The sequence below is a fragment of the Meles meles genome, chromosome 20 (genome assembly GCF_922984935.1).
Source record: "Meles meles chromosome 20, mMelMel3.1 paternal haplotype, whole genome shotgun sequence".
NCBI lineage: Eukaryota > Metazoa > Chordata > Mammalia > Carnivora > Mustelidae > Meles > Meles meles.
Window position 1 is genome coordinate 19,601,279 of NC_060085.1, and position 19,928 is coordinate 19,621,206.

Genomic DNA, 19,928 nt, shown 5'->3' on the forward strand with positions numbered 1-19,928 from the left:
GCAGTCCAGAGATTTTTCCTTGACACAAGCCCAGGTCAGGGACCACCACCCACATGGATTTCTAGAGTCCAGAGGACCCGCCACCACAATCAAGGAACACACAGTGGTAAAGAATGATCTGTACTCTCAGCCTAAGCAATCCTCATGGCACTTAGCAGACCTGTGAACCTGCTCCCAGCCTCTTCCCTCCCCATTGCCTTTCAGGGGCCCCCTCCCCAGTAAGACAGAGGAAGCAAAGGCAAGAGGATGGCCAGAGGCTTTGGCAGGGTGACATTTATTTGCCAGGTTCAGCAGGCACACAGTTAGCCTACCGACCTTCATACACCAGAGCAGACCCACAGGCATGCAGGGAGGAGGACAGGACTGCCACTGGAGTGCCGAGCAAAGGCCGGGACCAGTGTGGCTGCCTGCCCAAGCTGTGGTGAGATCTGACAAAGGACACCTGCCAGGAGCCTCCATCAGGAAACTGGGGAGCCTTATTCCACTTTCTCATCCCAGGAAAAGCAACTCAACATAGCTCAGAGGCACCTGGGCCTCTCTCTCTAAGCTCTGACAGAAGGGGAAATGGGTCACAGACATGGGGGGAGGGGGGAAGTTCCTCTTTTATTTTTGAATTAGGAGAGCAGAAATTTGCCCCTGTAAAGGGCAAACCTCCAAATCAGACTATAGGACACTGCCATGCAGCAGGCCCCCTGGGATGGAGATGACTGTAGCCGTAGCCTGAGGGACAGCAACAGAGAAGAGCCAAGGGGTATCAGCCCTCCCTGTCTGGCTCAGGGTAAGGACCCAGCTACGCCAGTGCACTAGGTACTGGGCCTGCACGCTGCCTTCCCAGTTTTCATTGCCACATCCTGAACTGTTCCTCCTTCCCCTGACAGGCTTATGAAGCTCAGGGCACAGGGCAACCCACTGCAGAACCCAGGAGGGCAGGAAATAGCACAAGGGTATTGGTGGGAAATTTCCAGGAACAAAGGTGGACTTTTCTACCTCCCTACTCATTCACTTTCACTTCTGAGGACCCCCAAAGCTACCAAGCAGTGCCCCCAACCATGCGACCAGTCTTGTCTTAAAGCATACTGCCCTAGATTTATACATTCTCTCTACCAGCCTGTGTCCATTCTTAGAGCAGCCCACATACCACAGGCACATACCTTCATGTGCAGGAGCCTAAGACCGCTGACAGGGCCTCGCTGGAGGACCAGCTCTCAGGGCAAGGCCACCCAAGTTTAGGGCCTGGGAGAGGATGGGACCTGCAGGGCCTGCCTGGGGAAATCATGAGGCAAAAAGGGAAGGGGAGAGGGAGCAGGGACCTCCTGAATATCCCTAGAGCAGCATCCCGCAAGGAACAGAAACTGGTGAAGCTAGCGAAAGACAGAAAAGCCACAAGGAATCCATGCAGGGGCTGGGGCCGGTCCTGCCTCTGGCCTGCCCACCACTCACGCACATACACACAGGAGATGAGACTGCTCTCCCGTGGCCCCCAGACATGCCCCACACTGGGAGGCAGGGGCAGGAGGGAGCAAGGGCATCATGCCAGTGACTCTTATGTACAGTGAGAAGCCCCTCATCCACTCTCCCACCCTCCTGCCCGCCCCCTGCCCCACACCAGCCTGCTCACTCAGCTGGTCTCCTCCCTCCGAGACTCCTGGGCATAGCCAGCAGCCTCTTCCCCTTTACTAGAGGGTGGGGCCTGGCCTGTTGTGCCCCCAGGGGCTGTGCTGTCCGGCTGGGCCAAAGCCGGCTCAGGGGCGGCAGCTGCCTTGGTGGCTGGTGTGACACTGCTTTGGGTGGTGGGCATGGTGCTCTCTTCCGTGGCTGGTGTGGCTCTCCCATCAGTGGCTGGAGTAACACTCCTATCAGTGGCTGGGGTGATGCTCCCGTCGGTGGCTGGGGTGATGCTCCCGTCGGTGGCTGGGGTGACGCTGCCGTCGGTGGCTGGAGTGACACTGCCATCGGTGGCTGGGGTGGCACTACGGTCTGCGGGGCCTGTATCATCACTCTTTGCGGCAAGAGCAGCAGCACCTGCTATGGCTGAGGTGGCACTGCCCCCAAGGGCTGGGGCAGCCCCACTTGCAGCTGCGGCCCCACCTGCAGCCCCAGCGGTGGCAGTGTCTGTGGCTGGGGCAGACTGGGCTGTCGCTGTGCCGGACTGCTCCGGTGCCCGGAGCCGTTTCATGAGGGTGGTCACCCGGACAGCCTTCTGAAAGGAGGGCAGCGGAGAGAGGCCCAGAGTGAGGCTTACAGAAGCCAGATCTGTTCCTTGGCAAGAACCAAAGCCAGATCTTTCTGAGCCAAAGCCTCAGACTACCCCAGGGGAGCAGGCCAGGGACCCAGCTGTTCACACACCCACTTAAGGCAGTGACAGTGGCTACAGCCACAACCGATGGCTGAAGAAATGCTTTTGTGGGGCTGCAGGGGTGTGATACAAGTAAGACACTGTGTGTGCCAGAAGGAGCTCTTGGGATCAGTCCAGGAAAGGGAGTCATCCAAGTCTTACCTTCCACTTAGCCCTGGCAAAGTTCTTTTCAATCTGGGCACAGACCCCATCCTTGATGTTCTTGTCGGAAGCAGCATTGCCAGAAATCCTAGAAAGGGTGCAAGTGCATCCGGATCTGAGGGGGTAGAAGCCTTCATGGAGATTGCCCAGCCCTCTTCTCTTAAGATCCAGAGGTTACCAGGCAGGCCCTCTGGGCTGGGCCCAAGCTCTGGGCACCCCCAGCCCCTACTCAAAGCCTCAAGGATGGGGGCTACTAGATGCAAGGAGGACAGAGGCCAAGGGAAACCTGGTCTCTCCTTCTGTCCTCCATGGGCCCTGCTCACCACTCATGGGAGATGGCCTCTTCTGCGGTGATGCGCTGGTCTTGCTCCACCTCCATCAGCCTTGTTACCAGGTCTTTGGCTGGGGACAAAGCCAGGGAGAGGCTAGGCATGCACACCTCGTCTCACTGTCTAGGGGTGATGAATGGGCTGGGAGGTAGGAGCAGAGTCCGGCAGAGAAGGCTGAGAGCAGGTCCCCCACACCAACCCTTCCCTTTACCCACACGCTGGGCACCTCCTCACCCGCCTGTGAAATATCATCCCAATATGGAGAGTCAAATTCATAGTCGCCAGCCAGGATCTTGCGGAAGAGGTTCTTGTCGTGGTTCTCATAGTCATCTTCCTCTACCTCCTCGTAAAAGGGTGGGTTCCCTGAAAGCCTGCATGAGAGCCAAAGGGCAGGTTCACCCTGGAAGGCCATGGGCACAGGACCCCACCCGGCCTGACTGAAAGCCTGTTTGCCTGCCCCTTCACTCACAGGATGTACATGATGACTCCAATGGCCCAGCAGTCCACAGGGCGTCCATACCGCTGCCGCCCTACCACCTCCGGGGCTGAAACACAGCATCCACCAGCTGGTTACTATCGGGCCTGGTGAGGCCTGGGACCACTCCCACCCACTTCCTGGGCTAGAAACTTCCTCAGCCCCACCCCCTGCCCCACCCAGAGCCATTCCTTGAAGGCTGTCTCCCACCCTGCCCCTGCCCCACCCCCTGCTTGCCCAGGTACTCGGGAGTCCCACAGGGCTCCTTGATGAGGCCATTCTCTAGCTTAGCCAAGTGGAAGTCACTGATGACGATCTTCGAGTTCTTCAGCCGATTATAGTAAACCAGGTTCTCCAGCTGCTCCGGGCAGGAATGACATGGGGGTGGGCAGGGAAAGACTCCGTGAGGACCCCAGAGGCTAGACGAAGACCCCCAAGGTGCTGCCAACCTGCCCCCCCCCAGGCTGGCTGCCATCACACCCAGTCCCTGGCCTCACCTTGAGGTTCCTGTGCACGATCTTGAGTGAGTGCAAGTAGGCCACGGCCTCCAGGACCTGCCGCACCACGTTGCTCGTGTCTCGCTCCGAGTAGTAGCCCTGGTCCAGGATCCAGTCAAACACCTCCCTCCCCGTGGCCCTGAGGGACACCAGCCCCTGAGCCCGGCGTGGGCAGGATCGGGGGTGGGGCAGGAGTACTCGGGCAGGCTACCTACACCAGGGAGCCGGCTGGGCAAGGCACGGGGACCCAGGACCCCAAGGGTCTGCAAAGGGGGCTTTCCCTGGTTGCAGGGGGCAGAGCAGATAAAGGCCCCAGGGACTGAGGAATCCTGGGACCCCAGGCCCACACTCACAGCTCCAGGAAGATGAAGTACTCCTTGCGGGTCACAAACACATCCACCAGCTGTAGGATGTTGGGATGCTTCACCCTGGCGACAGGGAAGGGGGCCAACCTCTCTCTTAGGGCTGGGTAAACCCTTGAGAGGCTCTACCTCCACTGTGGGCCATGGCAAACTGGCCAGAGGCTGGTACTGCTTGAGGCCACCTGCCCTTGCAACCCTTCTCTGCTACCTCATACGCCCCCCCCCACCCCTAAGCCTCACACTCACATCTTGAGGATGCCTATCTCGTTCTTGGCTGCCTTCCGCACCTTGCGGCCGTCCCGCTTCTGGAACTTCTTGCAGGTGTGCAGCTTGCCTGTCGTCTTGTCCTTGGCCCGGAAGATCTCACAGAACTCCTCACTGCAGCCGGCAAGCACCCCACTCAGCCCTGGCCCCAGGGTGGGCTGCCCTCTGCTCCCCTCTCACCAGCCCTTGCCCACCCATCCTCGACCACCAGACCCAGCACTCACGTCTTGATGACCTGTCCCAAATCATATCTGTCAGTCACCTCCGACGGCTGGTTATAGTTCTTCTTGTCGCCCAGAGTCACACACCCAAACGGCATTGCCGGGCTCGGAGCTGCAGGCAGGATGGAGGCTGACTCAGTGGTACCACAACATGGAAGCTTCTCCCCACAACACAGAGGATGCCCCTGGGAGATCGCAGCCTGGCTCAGGCCAAGCAAGGGGCAGAGACTGCACTAGAAAGGGCTAGAGGCTGGTCAGGCACCCATCCCTGCTTTTCTGGTCATGGGTCTTACCAGTCGGCTTGGCTGCCTGAGCTACAGCAGCCCCCACTTAGGAAAAACATATTAAGCTGCCATAGCAGGGAGTCATTTTGTATTGTATACATTCAACACAACAACAAAAACATTCGCCAAATGATTTCCATACATTTCAGCTCTTACCCAGCTGAAGGGGGCTACAACCACCCGCCAAGCAGACAGCCACCTCTGAAGGCCTGAAGATACCAAGTGCTGGCAATGACGCGGAGAACATGAGCGCTGCTGGCGGAGGCCAAGTCTCTCCTTTGGCAAACAGTTTGGTCAAACCGATAAAGTTGACCATGCCCCTCGAACCAGCATTTGCACTGCAAAATCTAGGCCCTACAGAAATACGCACATTGAAGCAGCGGGCCACTCCTACAGGAGCGCTCATAGTGGCAACAGTCGTCATTGTCCCAAACTAGAAACGGCCCTCAGAGACACCAGCAGTAGGACGTAACATGGCACAGTCACATAGCGGAATATTGACACAGCAATGGAAATGCAGGAGCTACAGATCTACCCGATCACGCGGTGAATCTCGCCAACACAGCACCGAGTGAAAAAGACACAAAAGAGTACACAGAGTATGATCCTATCACTTATAGAGTTCAAAACATGCAGAACTAAGCTGTACTGTGTACAGGTGTGTACAAACATTCTGGTGAAACTATTTTTTTTTTGAAAGATTTCATTCATTTATTTGACACAGAGAGATCACAAGTAGGCGGAGAGGCAGGCAGAGAGAGAGGAGGAAGCAGGCTCTCCGCCGAGCAGAGAGCCCGATGCGGGGCTCGATCCCAGGACCCTGAGATCACGACCTGGGCCGAAGGCAGAGGCTTAACCCAGTGAGCCACCCAGGCACCCTGTGGTGAAACTATTAAAAAAAAAAGCTAGGAAGTAAGTGCCACAAGTCCTTCTGGAAAGAGAGCAACTGTGATTGAGTCAGGACATGGCTGGAGGGCTGGTTTCTGAACCTGAGTGGTGGTTTCACAGGTGTCTATTTTATAATAATTTGTAAAAATGTACATACAAGTTGGGGGCACATTTTTACATTTTTGTTATATTTCACAATTTTATTTTATTTTTAAAAGGATTTTTATTTATTTGATACAAAGAGAGAGCGAGAGAGGGAACACAAGCAGGGGGGTCGGGGAGGGAGAAGCACGCTTCCATGCGGAACAGGGAGCCTGATGCGGGGCTTGATCCCAGAAGCCTGGGATTATGACCTGAGCCAAAGGCAGATGCTTAACAACTGAGCCACCCAGGCGCCCCATATTTCACAATTTTAAAATGTTAATAAAAATCATGGCCATCCCCGGGCACTTGGATGGGTTAGTCACTTAAGTGTCCAACTCTTACGTTTTGGCTCAAGTCATGATCTCAGGGTCATGGGATCAAGCCCTCGAGTTGGGCTCCGTGCTCAGCGCAGTCTTCTTTGCATTCTCGCTCCCTCTCCCTTTGTCCCTCTGGCTCATGCTCTCTCTAATGAATAAATAAAATCTTTCCAAAAAATTACGGCCATCCGTATGAAAGAATACTTGGTAGTTATTACAAAGAGTATAGTAGCAAAATGTGCTGCGGTCGGACAGTTTCTGAGATGTTAAATGGAAAAGTAAGGAACACAATGATGGGACAAGGGTGCTGCTTTTTGGGTAAATTTTTTAAAGTTTATATACCAGTGTATACTCACAGACTCAATTCTGGAAAGACATCTAAGGAAATCAGAGTGTTCTCTGGGGCAAAGAATTAGGTTTTAGAGGGGCAGATTTATATCTTTTATTATTTTTCTGTTAGAATTTTTTCTACAGGGGAACCTGAGTGGCTCAGTTGTTTAGGCATCCGCCTTCAGCTCTGGTTGTGACCCCAGCCAGGGTCCTGGGATCGAGCCCCATGTCAGGCTCCCTACTTAGCAGCAGGGTGTCTACTTCTCCCTCTGCCCTCCGCCTTTGACTGCTTTCTGCTTTCTCCCTTGTGCTCATGCTCTCTCTCCCTCTCTCATATAAATAAAATCTTTAGGGGAAAAAAAGAATTTTTACTACGATTACCTTTATTGATTTAATAAATGTTGTATTCAGCCTTAATGCTTGGAGAGTTTCCTCAGAAAGAGAACCCCCATTTGGGTGGAAGTGAGGCAAGGTTTTGAGGAAGAAATGGCATCAGGGCTGGGCTTTAGAGGGGAAGGATCTGCCAGGAGGCATGCAGGAGTAATGGTCTGGAAAAGCGAGACAAGCTTGCCAGTGCCTTGGCGCTGGGGCCCACAGGAGACCTGGGCAGTCAGGCCCAGGGCACAGGTCCCTGGCCAGGGGTGGGTGTTCCAGACACAAAGGCAGGCACTCTGGCACCTTGAGCACGAAACCCGTGGGTCTGCAATGCTGCTCACCCCATCCTCTCATGTGGTGCTGGGGGGCCTGTCTCCAGCACCCCAAGGAAAGGGCACTCACAGCTCTTGCTGGAGGTCAACTTCAGGAGGGGAGCTGGTGACAGTATCTGGACCTCCATAACGCCTGGTCAATGTGATTCTGGGGCTACGGCACAGCTCTGCACTAAGGTCGCCTGCACACAGCTCGGCCTCTGCTGACTGTGCATGTTCTCTCCACGGAGGAGCGCTGGCTATGCACTGGGCCCGGCTGTGGCCTTGACCACCTAGCCGATTCTCTACCTGGAGTCACTCCCAGCTACAGGAGGAAATGGAGAGGGAAGGAAGCCACCCCCAGAGGTAGCAGCTTGGGTCACAGCCACTCTGCCAGCCGGGGTCAAAGGCCAGGACCCGCACGAGCCCCGTGGCCAGCACTGGCTTTTGCCGGCTTCCTCTCAGGCAGAGGCCACCCACTTCCCAGGGGTCACAGTCCCGGAAGTTTTGCCTCAAATCTGCCTTCAGGATTAGGGAAAAAATTCCATCATTCCCTCCTCTGGGTTGTTTGGGCTCAGGGAACGCAAATGCATTTCATCGCTGTGATTTAAGCCAGGGCTTAAGCCATCTTGTGAGGCACTGCAGAGGCAAACAAGAGAAGCTTTGAAGATCGTCCCCGACTGCGTGTCTTTGCCACCATGGTCACAGCCCTGCTCCTGCGTCTGCCGGAGAGGAGCATGTGGCTGGAATCCCACACTCACAGCTGAGAGCAGAGGCACAGCCACCCACCACTGCCGGCCACCCATCTCTAAGCCCTAACAATCTGGGGGAGGGGGCCCATAACAGTCCTTTAATGGCTCTAAGGCACGGCCATTCCCTTCCCAGGCTGGAATCCAAGGACTGCTTACCAGGAGGGAGGGTGGTACCTTAGCCTGCGGTGGTAGGGGGGTGGGTGTGGTGGGTGCAGGAAGCTGGGAGGGATCTATGTCTCAGTCCTGTTGCTTTGCTTACACCATTCCTGGTGGCAGGAATGCCCTTCCCCCAAAGCCTCCATCAGTATCCAATTTGTCACGGCAGAGTTATTTATAACGTAAAAAAAAAAACAAACAGCAACTACCTAAAATCCAACAACAGGTGACTCGCCAGCTCAGCTGTGTCCATTCAGTGGCAGGGAGCGTGGGCCCTGGCGACGGCCCTGCCCACCTTGGCCTCCCTGCGAAGCAGCCTCCACATGAGCTAGGTGTCCAGACAAGGGCTTAATCTGTTTCCTCTTTCATTGTGATTTCTGACATTATAAGGTTGTTGGCGCAACAAATCCTCTAAAATGATCCTGACACTCCCGACTCAAAACGGCCCTTCTCTGAGATACCTTTCACAAGCTCCACCTCCCCCCCCCCCCCCCCCACCGCCCAGCTCCTCCAGCTCCTTGCTCTGCTGCGTGGCGGGGGAGGTTTTGTCTAGGCCCATGCCTGATCTTGCCCGCGGCCATGCATATGCACTTGTGCCCACAAGAGCCCAGGGTTGGTCTTGCAGTCTGTCTCCCACCACTGAAATCCAGGCCTCTGCTCACAGTCACATCAGCCTGGATCCCCGTCCTAAAACCTCAAAAACCTCATGGCTCGGGCTCGGGCGGGGGCAGATCTGCCTCTCCCCCTACCATGGGGCCCCTGATCGCAGCCAGTACCGCTTCTGCTCAACAGTCCAATGCACTCATCTGTCTCCACCCCCAACCTAGCCCCAGAGCGAAGAAAGGAGAAAAGGGGTCCCCTCCATCCTCACCCACTCCACCATCTGCTACCCACTGCTGCTGCCTGGGAGGATGCCGGTGGACGCACCAAGCCCCTGGCACCTGCTGGCAACAAAGGGGGCCCTGGCCCCAAAGCTGGAAGGAGCAGTCAAGCGACAGCTTCAAGAACAGTGGAAGGCCAGGCAGAAAGGGGTTTGCTTTCTCACCCCCACGGCTCAGACAGCCCGAACCTGATCCCCAACAATGAAGAGCTCTCCTCCCATTGACATAGGACCCAGGCTGTGCCTTGGGTCCACATTGGGACATGGGAGGGCACAACAAATCCTCTAAAATGATCCCATAGCGCCAGTTTCCCTAGAGACATGGCTCCTTCCATTTTCTGCAGAGAAACAGTGTGCACAGGGGGCTGTCCAGAGAGAGCTTGGGGGAAGTGCGGAGCCTGGCACTGCCAGTGCCCTCCAGCTGGCTCAAAGGGTGCCTGAGGGCCAAGTACTCCCCAGTTACTGCTTGCTCCTCGGGTCTGACCCCTGGGTTTGGGCAATCGAGCCTCAGGCAACCCTGAGGGAGCCTCTGCCTGTTGGTGGCCTGGTAATAAAAAGGGTCCCCTAGGGGCCCTTCTGCAGCCTTAAGCAAGTCTGGCTCCAGAGGTCCTGTGGTCCTGCATTGGAGTCCTGTCCCTTCCTCCACTGGTCAGCGTGGCTCAGGCCCCACCTTTCAGAGCCATAAACAAGTTTCCTGTTGCCCTGGTCTTCTCCCACGTGGAGTAAATCTTGGGAGGCCAGGAGGGGCCCAAGAGGCCTCCAGCTACCTCCCGACAACTGTGGGCAACACCTCTCGATTTAGTGGCAGCTGTGAACACCAGCCTTCAGGTATCCCCTCCCCTTCCCTGCCCTTCTTTCTCAGGGACTGGGACTGAGACTGGGTTTCCTACTGCAAAGGTCATGCCTAGGCCCAAGCCTTGCCTGGCCCATAGCTGAGCTCTCACCGGAAAGATGGGGCGGGGGGGGGGCAGTGGAGACTTCATCCTCAGGGTCTGGAGTGTCAGGAGGCAGAGCCAAGTTTCTAGCCCACTGCCCTGGGATAGGGGCAGGGGAGCTGCCCTGGCTGGCTGCAGGCGCAAGCCAAATCATGGTCCGCAGTTTCTCCTGTTGACTTTCTCCCATCTAATGATGGAGTAAGGAGAGGGGACCTCTCCAGTCTCGGTGGTGGGCATACGATCCAGTGCTGTGTCCAGGAAGTTCAGCTTTGAACTTGGCATGGGAGAGTTAAGAGCCAACTGGCCCCTCCCAGGCACCTGAGATCCCAGTCTTTGAACCCCTAAAGGAAAATCCACTGGGGTCCCTGTTTCCCCTGTGAGTAGAGGAGGGAAATGAAGGGGAAGTCCCCAGAGTAAGGGACTGCTATGGTGATGGAAGTTTTGAAACAAAGGGAAGGGGAATGGGAGAGGTATTAGCCAAACCCCTTGTCCAAGAATTCCCTGAGACTTTGGCCTGACTCCTTCCCCATGGGTTCTATGACCTGGCCCCAGTCTTTTCAGACTTTAGAAAAGAGAGAGGGGCAGGGACAGAGAGGGACAAAGGCAAAAACTGTGATGGAAGGGGAGCAAAGAGGTGACAACAAAAAGGACACAGGCACAATGACACAGGAGGGGAAGGTGGGCAGGGGGTTCTGAAGGGGCCCATGGGTGCCCAGCAGAGCCCTAAGGCCCTCACAGCCATATGCTCTGAACACCTGGGCCAGGAGCTGCCCGTGGTTCCTGGACCTTTGACACTGAACCCTTCTGTATGCCTCAGATATGCATTGGACTTGGTGTGGGAGGCACAACAGTGGCCTGAGAGAAGAGGTCAGCTGTTGCAGTCCCCTCAGAACAATTCCACAGCCCCTCTCCCAGTTATCAGGCAGCTTAGATAAGTAAGGCCTGTCCATCCTGTGGAAGGCACAAGTGCAGTGGGAGGAATGAAGCTGAGAGACCTGGCTGCTTCTCTTTCTAGCCCCTCCTCTCAGCTGGCCCAGCCCTGCCTAGACTCCCCAGCCACACCCCCCCTTGTCCCCCGTCCTCCCTAGGCCTTGGGTCCCTTGGGCCCCTCTTGCAGTTCAGCCTAATTTCCTGTTGCAGCCGTCCCCCTTTCCAACAGTGGATCCTGTGGGGGGAGCCAGAAACAGCACCCTAAACAACCCAGAAACAACAGCACAGCACCGACCCCCGCCTCAGTTTCCCAAGTTAGAGATCATGGACTCTGCAGCCTTCTCCCAAGGCAAGGACTGACCATCTGCCAGTGAGTGGTAGCCAGGACGTGGGCTGGAGAGGAGGGTCAGCAGCAGATATGGGAAAGGCGGCCTTTGGCGCCTGGGGGTCCACACCAAATGCTCTAAAAGAAAGGCAGAGAGACCTCTGCCCCACCCCGCAGGACCCAGCCTGTCACGGAGGGGAGGAGAGACACCAATTCCCCCAGCTAAGGAAACTGGGGTCCAGCAGGTGGCTCAAACTCCACTGGGAAGGTGACGTGGGGGAGGGGGAGAACCAGGTCTCCCTGGGTGGTCCTGGGGGGCACGGGAGTCTGGGCTTTAGAGTGGAGCAGCAGGACAGGGGCTGGACTGCTGCAGACTAAGCTTCTGGTGAAGGATAGAGGGCCCTGCTCCCTACAAGGAAACCTGGCAGAGCAGGCTCTGTCTAGGGGGTGCGGACAAAAGCAGTTTGGCAGAGCTATGGGGGGCTGGGAGAGCCTAGGGTCTCTGCCAGGCACTACAGGCGGGGGGAAGGCAGAAATTCATTTGTTCATTGTCCACTCCCCTATTTCCCCAGCCGGGGGCCCGGCTCCCCACTGTGGTGCCACCGTGACCCCCTTCCCCAGCGCTGCTGACTCGCCCCCGCTGGCACAGCAACACACATGCGGGAGGCACACGTGTGAGCACCAAGCCCCGCACCTCCCAGCTGAAACATGTGCGTCCCCTACCCCCAACCGCGCAGCGTTAAGACGGGGCCCCGAGCCCCCCGCTGGCCCCCACATTAAGGCAAGGCAACAGGATCTCGGCTAGGGGGCTGCTGGGCCCCAGGGGCTTGCAGCCTCCTCCCCCACCCCGCGGCAGCCCCGCCCAGCCCCCTTCAGGTTGTCGCCCATAAAGAACTCTCCGTTGTCATGGAAATTAGTGACTGCTTAGCGGGAGGAAGGGGACCCGGGGGCAGTTGGGAGGGGTTGAAGGCCGCCCCGGGAGTCAGGAGGGTCGGCTCAGCCCTCGACCCCTACGCCCATGGGGCAGCAAAAATGTTCGAGGGTTAAGGTTTTCACAATTAGTAGCCCAGCGAGACGGGGGCGGGCGTGGGGAGGGCAGGGAGGGGAGATTCGCCTGGACCCGAGTCTCAGAGGCTTCCCCTGGGACCCCCGAGCCGTCCGAGGTGACGGGGAACTTTAAACCTAACCCCGCACTCCGACCCCCGGATTTGCAAATCCCGCGTGTTCTGCCCCCGCTGGGACCCCAAGCCCTCGAGGAGCCCCCCGCGCACTGAACGATCCGAACCTTGAGTCAGGGACCCAATCCCCCAACACCCCCAGAACGTGCGTTCGGGGGTGCCCCCCCGCGCGGCCCGCCCCGCACCTGCAGCGCCGGTCGGTCACACGGAGGAAGCGATCGCGTGTTCAGTGGGGCGCCGAGGGCTCCGGGGGCGGCGGGCAGAATCCGCTCCGGGCACGCGGGGCAGACGCGGCGCCAGCTGCAGCCGCTTCGGCTCGCAAACCTCCAGCATCTCCCGCCGCTCGCCGGCACCGGATTCGCACCCGGGGCCGGGGGCGGTCTGGGGGCGGGGCCTCCCTCAGCCGGCTCCACCCCTGCCCTGGCGGAGCCTGAGACCAGAATCCCACTCTGAGGGGGGCGGACGACGGGTGGCAGTGAGTCCGGGAGCTGTGGCCTGCCCGGCGCTGGCCAGGCTCCCAAAGACTCCCTCAGGCTCTCGGACTGACTGGACAACAGGGGCCGGAGGGGCCTTCTTTCGCCCCTGAGAGGGAGCGGGGAGCAGAAGGTGTGGGAAAAGCCTTAGCCCTGGAGCTGCACAGGAATCTCTTGGCAGGTGGTAGTCCCCAGGGGCCCAGCGCTCTGCCTAGCTCCCAAAACCTGACCCAAAGGGCGGAACCGACTTACAAGAACAAAGTGGGCAGCCGCCAGGGCAAGCTGCGTTACAGACTGGCATTCCCTAGCTAGGAATAGTAAACACAGGGGTGAGTGTGTGTGCACGTGGTCAAGGAGGGCTCCAGACCACCGTAGCAGAACCTCCTCTCCCCTGCCTCCCTGCCCCCTTCAGCCTTTCTCATCCCCAAGTCCCAGCCAGGGTGGCTAGCCTGGTCCGCCCCACCCTGCGAAGCACTGATTTTCCTAGCCTATAAAAGTCATCTATGACATGGTGTGGATTCTACTTTCTTTCCAGCTTCATCACCCTGAAACACTTCATACAAACAGCAACAGCAGCGGGGGCTGGGATGTGGGGTTACAGGAGAACTATTGCACCTAGGTGTCCGCCAGGCCTGTCCTCTGATGGGAGAGAGCTGAGAATGACAAGGAGGAAGCCTGAAAGTCCATCCTCAGCCATTTCTCCGTCCTTTGTTAGGGAGCCACAGGGACCCAGTGCCTGCCCCTCCCCCCTCACAGGCGCTGAGGACCTGCCTGAGTCCCATGTCTGAAGGCCAGACAGGCTTCTTGGTCCCTGGAGCTGGCTTCCAGCTCACGCCAAACCACCCAGGGAGTCTTCTGACCCCATTCTGGGGAAGGAGGTCATCTCCAAAGCCTGGGATGTTGAGTGAGTCTTCCCTGCCTGGCTCCCTGTGGCTGCTGCCAGGAGTGATTGCTCCAGTGAGGAAGTTGGGGCCAACTTCGGGAAGGCTGGCCTGAGTTATGACCACTGAGCTCAGGCCCCTCAGTATCTTCCCCAGACGAGTGTGTCAAGAGGCCCTTCACATCCTTCCCTGGCTCTGGGTTATCTCTTGCAGGCCAGATGGATGCCACCTCTGGGGCCCTCTGGGCTCTGGGTGGTCTCAGTCACAATAGCGACCCCACCACGGGATAGGAATTCCCGACAGGCAGAGGCTGTGTTTCATCTCAGTCTGCTCAGTTCATGTCTGCAGAATGAATGAATGGCCTGGCACTCAGTCCTTCCTGTGGTCCACCCAGTGTCCCCGAAGCACTGTTTTCCTGAGATGTATCGTGCAGCTGAGCCTTGGCCTGCCAACACTGCACATGTGACATACATTTTCTATCTTTCCTGAAGGTCATGGCTGTCTAGGCACGGACAAGCTGGGCCGAGGAGAAGCTGCAATGGGGGATTTTAGAGGCAGGGGAAGAGGTGGTTCGCTAGAGCCCTGCCTGCTGCTGGCAGTGCTCCACCTCTCCTCGGTCGTGTGCACATTCCATGTGCCTGTGGCTGAGTGCACGTGGTGGGGTGTGTGTGTACACGTGTGAGTGTGTCTGTGTGTGTGTGCGTGCGCTCTCATGCTGGAGGAGATGGCAGTAGCACCGTGTGTGCAGTGGTGCCCAGTGGCACGTGTGTCTGTGTTCTGTGTGCTCCCAGGTGTGCTGGCTCGCGCGTGCACATGGACATGGTTGCCAGTCCATGGAGACCCTGGTCCCTGGAGTCTCCGGTCCCCTTCTGGCCTGACACAAGCCTCAGGACCGTGGAAGCTGAATTGGAGCGTGAAAGCAGGATGGGGGAAGAGGCTGGGCCTGCCTAAGGACTGGTAGTAGGCTACCCTACATCATGGGCTATTTCCAGCCACTCTACCCAGGGCAGCCCTTCACTCTCCTCTTTGGGGGAGAGCCAGGTCTTGGCCCTTTGTGGAGAGAAAAACCCAAAGATGAGAACCCAGGGTTGGGACCGGGACCTGGCTTGTTCCTCAGCCCCCAGTCTGGGAGGGAGACACAGGCAGGATAGGGTTTTGGTGTCTTTGCTTCATTCGACCTCCGGCCGCCCTCTGGGTAGGAAGTAGCCATACCAGCTGGATGCCATCCTCTCAGCTCTACTAGGCCATGGACTGGGCCCACGTGGAACTTTATTCCTACCTCCGCTATTCAGAGCTAGACCAGGTCATGGCCTACGGCTTCTAGCTACTCCCCCTGGCCAGAGGAATGACACATGGTCCTTTAGGATAGGGCAGAGCCTGGAAAAAGAGCAGGCACAGTTGGCATTGGCATTGTCCAGTAGCCTCTCAGAGGACCTCCTGAGGCACCTCTGTGCCCTAGGCGCCCTGCGGGTGGGGAGGAGGAGGCTGAGGAAGAAAAGGGATCCCGAGGTTGAGAGTTCTGGCTCCCACCAGGGCGAGGCAGTCAGAGAGACAGGATAAAGTGTGAGCCTCTCTACCCACAGAGCCTATATAGCCAGCCAGATCTCAAGGCTCAGCTTACGTCGTACCACCCACCCAGGACCCAGAACTTCTCTACCACCCCACCATGACCCTGACATCCTGCCCCAGGGTGCCAGAGGCCAGCACTCCCATACCCTCATATTCTGACTGGCCCGCAGAAGCATAGAACTCTAGCTGAAGTTCAGATTTTAGGCTGCACCTGCATTACCAGGCTAGCTCCCCCTAGAAGTCCAAACTTTGACAGGTACACTCCCTTGGGGGCAACAAATGCTCCAGGTCCCCAGCCATCTTTGGAACTGTTAGGCTGTTGTCCACGTTACTGTCCTCAGCCCCCCGTAGAGGGCCCAAGATGGAGGAGGCCGAACAGTCTTTTCCTCAGGAGCTAGGGGAGGGGGCTGTTCCCCCCCTTCATGACTCACTCCAGGCTGTGTGGGTTATTACATTATGTTTGAAATTGCCATGGCAACCAGCTGGCAATCAAGGGTAATTGCACTTGTCGCCAGGGCAACGGGGCAAAACCCACAGCAGCCACTGTCTATGGTTGCCCTTGGGGTGCAGTAAAGGTCAGGCTAGACCAGAGCCAGTGCCAGCCGAGGGGCTCTGAGGTTCTCTGGAAAGGATAGGATTGCTAGGCCCCATGGAGTTCCCACGTGCGGAGGCAGGGTGTGCCTTGGGAGTTCCAGGGCCAGCCTCCACTCCTGACTCCACACCCGGCCTCTCTGCCCTTCCCCACACCACCCTGTGTCTAAAACACACCACAGTGCTCCAAATCAGCAGAATGAGAACTTTTATGCGCTCACAGATGGTACTTGTAGATGGCCCACGGGCCCTCCTCCTCGTACTCACGGCGGCTGAGCCACAGGCTCTGGAAGGAGTCCCGGGATGCCATGATGGAGCCTCCAAGCCAAGCAGCGACAGCGCGGTGGGGAGAGCCCAGCACAGTGGCTCGGGGGCCCAGCTCCTGCTGCAGGCGCTCAGGAAAGCCATTGATCAGGGTGCTGCCGCCGTCCAGCACCACATTGGCCAGCAGCTCCTCCTGCTGCTTGGCCTCCAGCCGGCTGATGCTCAGGAGGGCCAACTGCGGGAGGCCGGGCTGGTTGAGGCCCAGCAGACTGGGCTGGAAGAGGGCCTCAGGGCAGCAGAAACGCTCAGAGCCTAGGGTGATGACCTGCTTGTCTGGAAGCACGAAGTCCACCCGGGCTTGGGTCTGGGTGCGGGCCACCTCAGCTGTCATGTTCATGGCCACGTAGCAGCAGGCCTCTTTAATCTGGTTGACCAGCCCCACCTTGAGCGGTGAGTGGCCCCCCGCCAGCAGCAGCTGAGCCAAATATTCGGTGAGGTCAGCCCCAGCCACATCCAGCCGGTAGGTGTCAAGAGGGGCCAGATCCCCGGTGAGGATAGGCGCCACGTAGGACGTCCCGTGGCCGCTGCCCAACACCAGCCCGGTGGTGCGCCCATAGGCGTAGAGCGCCAGCAGGGCCTGGTGCACCGTCTGCATGGCCGGCACGTGGAAGCGCTCGAAGAGGATCTCAGCCACCTTCTCTCGGTTGGTGCGCGGGGAGGTGGGCGAGTCAGCCACAAGTACCGCCAGCTCCTCCGGCCGCACGCCCAGCCTGCAGTAGAACAGGTGCTGCCACAGCACCTCCAGGGCATCCCAGTCGGAGACCACGCCTCGATTCAGCACCGAATAGGAGGCCTCCTGGTTCTCGGGCACCGTGTACCGGGGCTCATCCTGGGCCGGGTGCTGCAGCAGCTGGACACGTGAGGGCACCACGCTGAGGATGTGGTCCTCCCCAGCCAGTCCGCACTTGGTGAAACCGGTGCCCGTGTCAATCACCACCGCCGCCATGTCCTGGTAGGGGCCCCGCGAGTGACGGCAGAGCAGCGGGGACTGCACTGACAGTGTGCCCGCGGTCGGCACCAGCTCATAGCAGGCCCCATGGAGCAGGCCAAGGTGTGCAAGCACTGATGGGTATGAGATGTCCTCGGGTGTCAGCTTGAACCGGGGACCCTGCAGCTCGGCGCCCACCATGGCCACGGGCAGGACCTTGTAGCCAGTGCCGGGTGTGGAGAATGTGACCAGGGAGAACTGCTCCCCCTGAGTGCTGGGGGGGCTTCCGGGTTGCCAGGGTGGCACCTGATGTGTGCTGGAGCTTTCAGCGGCTCTGACGCCGACCTTGTCTCTGCTCATGTAGACACAGATCTCCTCGGGGGCCAGGGGCACCTGAAGAACCCCCACATGGGCCGGCAAGCTCAAGGGCTCCCCTTCCTGGCACAAAGTGGAGGCTTGGCCAGTCTCCCTGTTGACGGGGGCCCTTCCTGGGACGATGGGCTCTTTGGAAATGGGGGGTTCTTGGGGAAAGGGAGGCTGCCCAGTGAGAGAAATCTGCCTGGCAAGAGAGGTTCCAGTGACAGGGACCTGACCGGAAAGGGGGAGTTGCCTGGGGGAGGGAGGCTGCTCGGCCAGGAGTGGCTGTCCAGAAAAGTGGGTCTGCCTGGTGAGGGGGCACTGCTCAGCAGAAAGAGGCTGACAAATTGGAGGGGGATGTCCAGAAAGGGGATGCTGTTCAGTTAGAGGCGGCTGACCGCTAAGGGAGGCCTGCCCAGCACCCTCAGCCCGAAGGCTGTCAGGGTGAGCGGTATGGACCTCTTTCTGGTCATGTTTGCCTATATCCTCCTGAAGCAGGGGTCTGGACACCTCCTGGGTTGAGGCTTGAGTAGCAGGCTCTGCAGGCTGCTCCGAGATCATCCACTGCAGTTTCTTGGGCTGGACCGTGGAGGTGTCCTGCGTCCTGGAAGGGTCCAGCTTCCAGATGGTATGACTAGTTTCATTTTTTTCTGCATCAGGTTTGGAGCAGCCTGGATTGTGGACATGGCTCAATCTCCTCTCACCAAATTGGAGGGGCATCCCCAGTGGAACGGACCGAGTGAACACTCTGATGGGTGTCTCAGTACCCAGGGAGTCCCGTGACTCCAAGTTGAGCCTGCCCTCCTTGGAAACCAGGGCCACCTCTCGGTAGCTCCCAGCTGAGAGGCTGGAGGGCGCAGGGCTGGACAGCATGGGCGAGGTGGACCAGAAGTTGGGGCAATTCTTGTCAGGGGAAAGAATGGGCATGCCTAATGGTGGAGCAGACAACACATTTTCGGGAACATAGATAGATGGGCGGTTGGGCATGACACCCAGCAGCACTGCCCGTGAACCCATGGGGTCATGGCACATCAGCCCCATCCTGGTGTTCCCCGTGGCCATATCGAACACCAGCACGCGGTCTTCCACAGCATTCTGGAGCTGGCAGGTAGGGGCACTGGAGGGGGGATTCTGGCTGGCTTCCCCGGGAGACTGGACAGGTGACTGCTTGTGGTAGGAGTCTGGGTAGGCAGACTGGGGCACACTGGAGTAGGTATTGTTGCGAATGTTGAGAGGCTGCTGGTCTGGCAGAGAGCTGAGGTTCTCCTGGCTATTCCTCTGGGACTTAGGGGTCCCTGGGGGCCCTGAGCCTGGTGTTGGGCTGCCTGGCCTAGAAATACAAACCGGGGGCTTCTCCACTGTATTCTCAGGCAGGTTGGGTAACACTTGTGTTCTGGCAGCCTCGACATCCTGGACATGGTCTGAGGACTCATTTGGAGAAGGCATTTGGTTGGGAGGCTCCTTCTGAAAACCAAAATCCACTTTGTCCTGGAGGGATGAGACCACTTTGGAAGACTCCAAGAGGACTGGCCCCTGGTTGTCACTCTTGCTGGGGAGGAGGTCTTGGGACAGGCCATTGGTTGTGATAGTGGTGTCTGTCAAGTGACCAGAGATGCAGGTATAAGTTTCAACTACTTCTGGCATTGGAGTTGGAGCCACAGCTGGAGCATTTGCCTGAGTTGGAGTTGGAGGAGTCTGGGCCGGACATGGGCACTTGTCCTGGCCCTGACCTTGGCCTGGAGCCAGAAGAGGATCTTGGCCTGCAGCCAAGCCCTCGTCCCCTGAAAGGAAATAGGGTAGCCACCGGCTCTTCCTGCTGCCCAAGGGGACTACCTGGTCAGGGCTACAGGGGCCTTTGCCCCAGCCTACCAGGACTTTAGCAGGAGCTTTGCCCTGCCGTGCAACCTGCGCCTGAACCCGGAAGCGGCAGAATCCATGCTGGACCTTGTCACTGGTGCTGTCACTGTGTGTGCACACAGGGAGGGCCAGAGTCCTGTTCTCCATGATGAGATGCGTTGGGGTTCCCACGATGGAGCTTGGAAATGGGCTAGTAGAGGGGGGCCTTGGGGCATCTTGGGAGGCCCTCTCACAGACACACTGGGAGCCAATGTCAGCAGGATCCTGGTGTAGCTGGTGAACAGGTTCAGGGGCATGGGCCTGGGAGGCAGGGCCGCAGGTCCTATCAGTGATGGCCTCAGGAGACAAGGACAACCCCTGCCTGAAGTACACAGATCCTGAGCTTATCCATGGTCCCTCAGACCTTCTGAGGCCACCCCCTGGCTGTTGGCTGCTGGCCGAGGGGTGGCCTTGGGGGCCCGGTGGATCAGGGCCCCCCACCTTCTTGGTGACTTCCAT

At 58.2% G+C, this 19,928-nt stretch overlaps 2 protein-coding genes across 2 annotated transcripts; both read right to left on the reverse strand.

The window, feature by feature from the left end:
• Window positions 1–240: 240 nt before the first annotated feature.
• CAMKV (CaM kinase like vesicle associated) lies at window positions 241–12,818 on the reverse strand. The gene is made up of 11 exons (XM_045989876.1): window positions 12,636–12,818; window positions 4,649–4,757; window positions 4,407–4,538; window positions 4,152–4,226; window positions 3,799–3,937; window positions 3,539–3,659; window positions 3,296–3,371; window positions 3,061–3,197; window positions 2,821–2,899; window positions 2,498–2,585; window positions 241–2,200 (listed from the first exon to the last, which is right to left on the reverse strand). The coding sequence occupies exons 2-11, from the start codon at window positions 4,741–4,743 to the stop codon at window positions 1,619–1,621; spliced, it is 1,524 nt and encodes a 507-aa protein (XP_045845832.1). The 5' UTR covers window positions 4,744–4,757; window positions 12,636–12,818; the 3' UTR covers window positions 241–1,618.
• Window positions 12,819–16,181: 3,363 nt separating this feature from the next.
• LOC123932210 lies at window positions 16,182–19,928 on the reverse strand. Its single transcript, XM_045989961.1, has 2 exons — window positions 17,827–19,928; window positions 16,182–17,775 (listed from the first exon to the last, which is right to left on the reverse strand). Exons 1-2 carry the CDS (start codon window positions 19,926–19,928, stop codon window positions 16,182–16,184), a joined length of 3,696 nt encoding a protein of 1,231 aa, XP_045845917.1.

Excerpts from the sequence above, each read along its gene's own strand:
- CAMKV (XM_045989876.1), bottom strand. The coding sequence starts at position 4,743 with ATGCCGTTTGGGTGTGTGACTCTGGGCGACAAGAAGAACTATAACCAG. Across the intron at positions 4,227-4,406 it reads GAGATAGGCATCCTCAAGAT|GGTGAAGCATCCCAACATCC; the intron begins GTGAGTGTGAGG and ends CCCTGTCGCCAG. Across the intron at positions 2,586-2,820 it reads GAGGCCATCTCCCATGAGTG|GATTTCTGGCAATGCTGCTT; the intron begins GTGAGCAGGGCC and ends CACCCTTTCTAG.
- LOC123932210 (XM_045989961.1), bottom strand. The coding sequence starts at position 19,928 with ATGGAAGTCACCAAGAAGGTGGGGGGCCCTGATCCACCGGGCCCCCAA. Across the intron at positions 17,776-17,826 it reads GAGCAGCCTCCCTCCCCCAG|GCAGATTTCTCTCACTGGGC; the intron begins GCAACTCCCCCT and ends CTCTCTTGCCAG.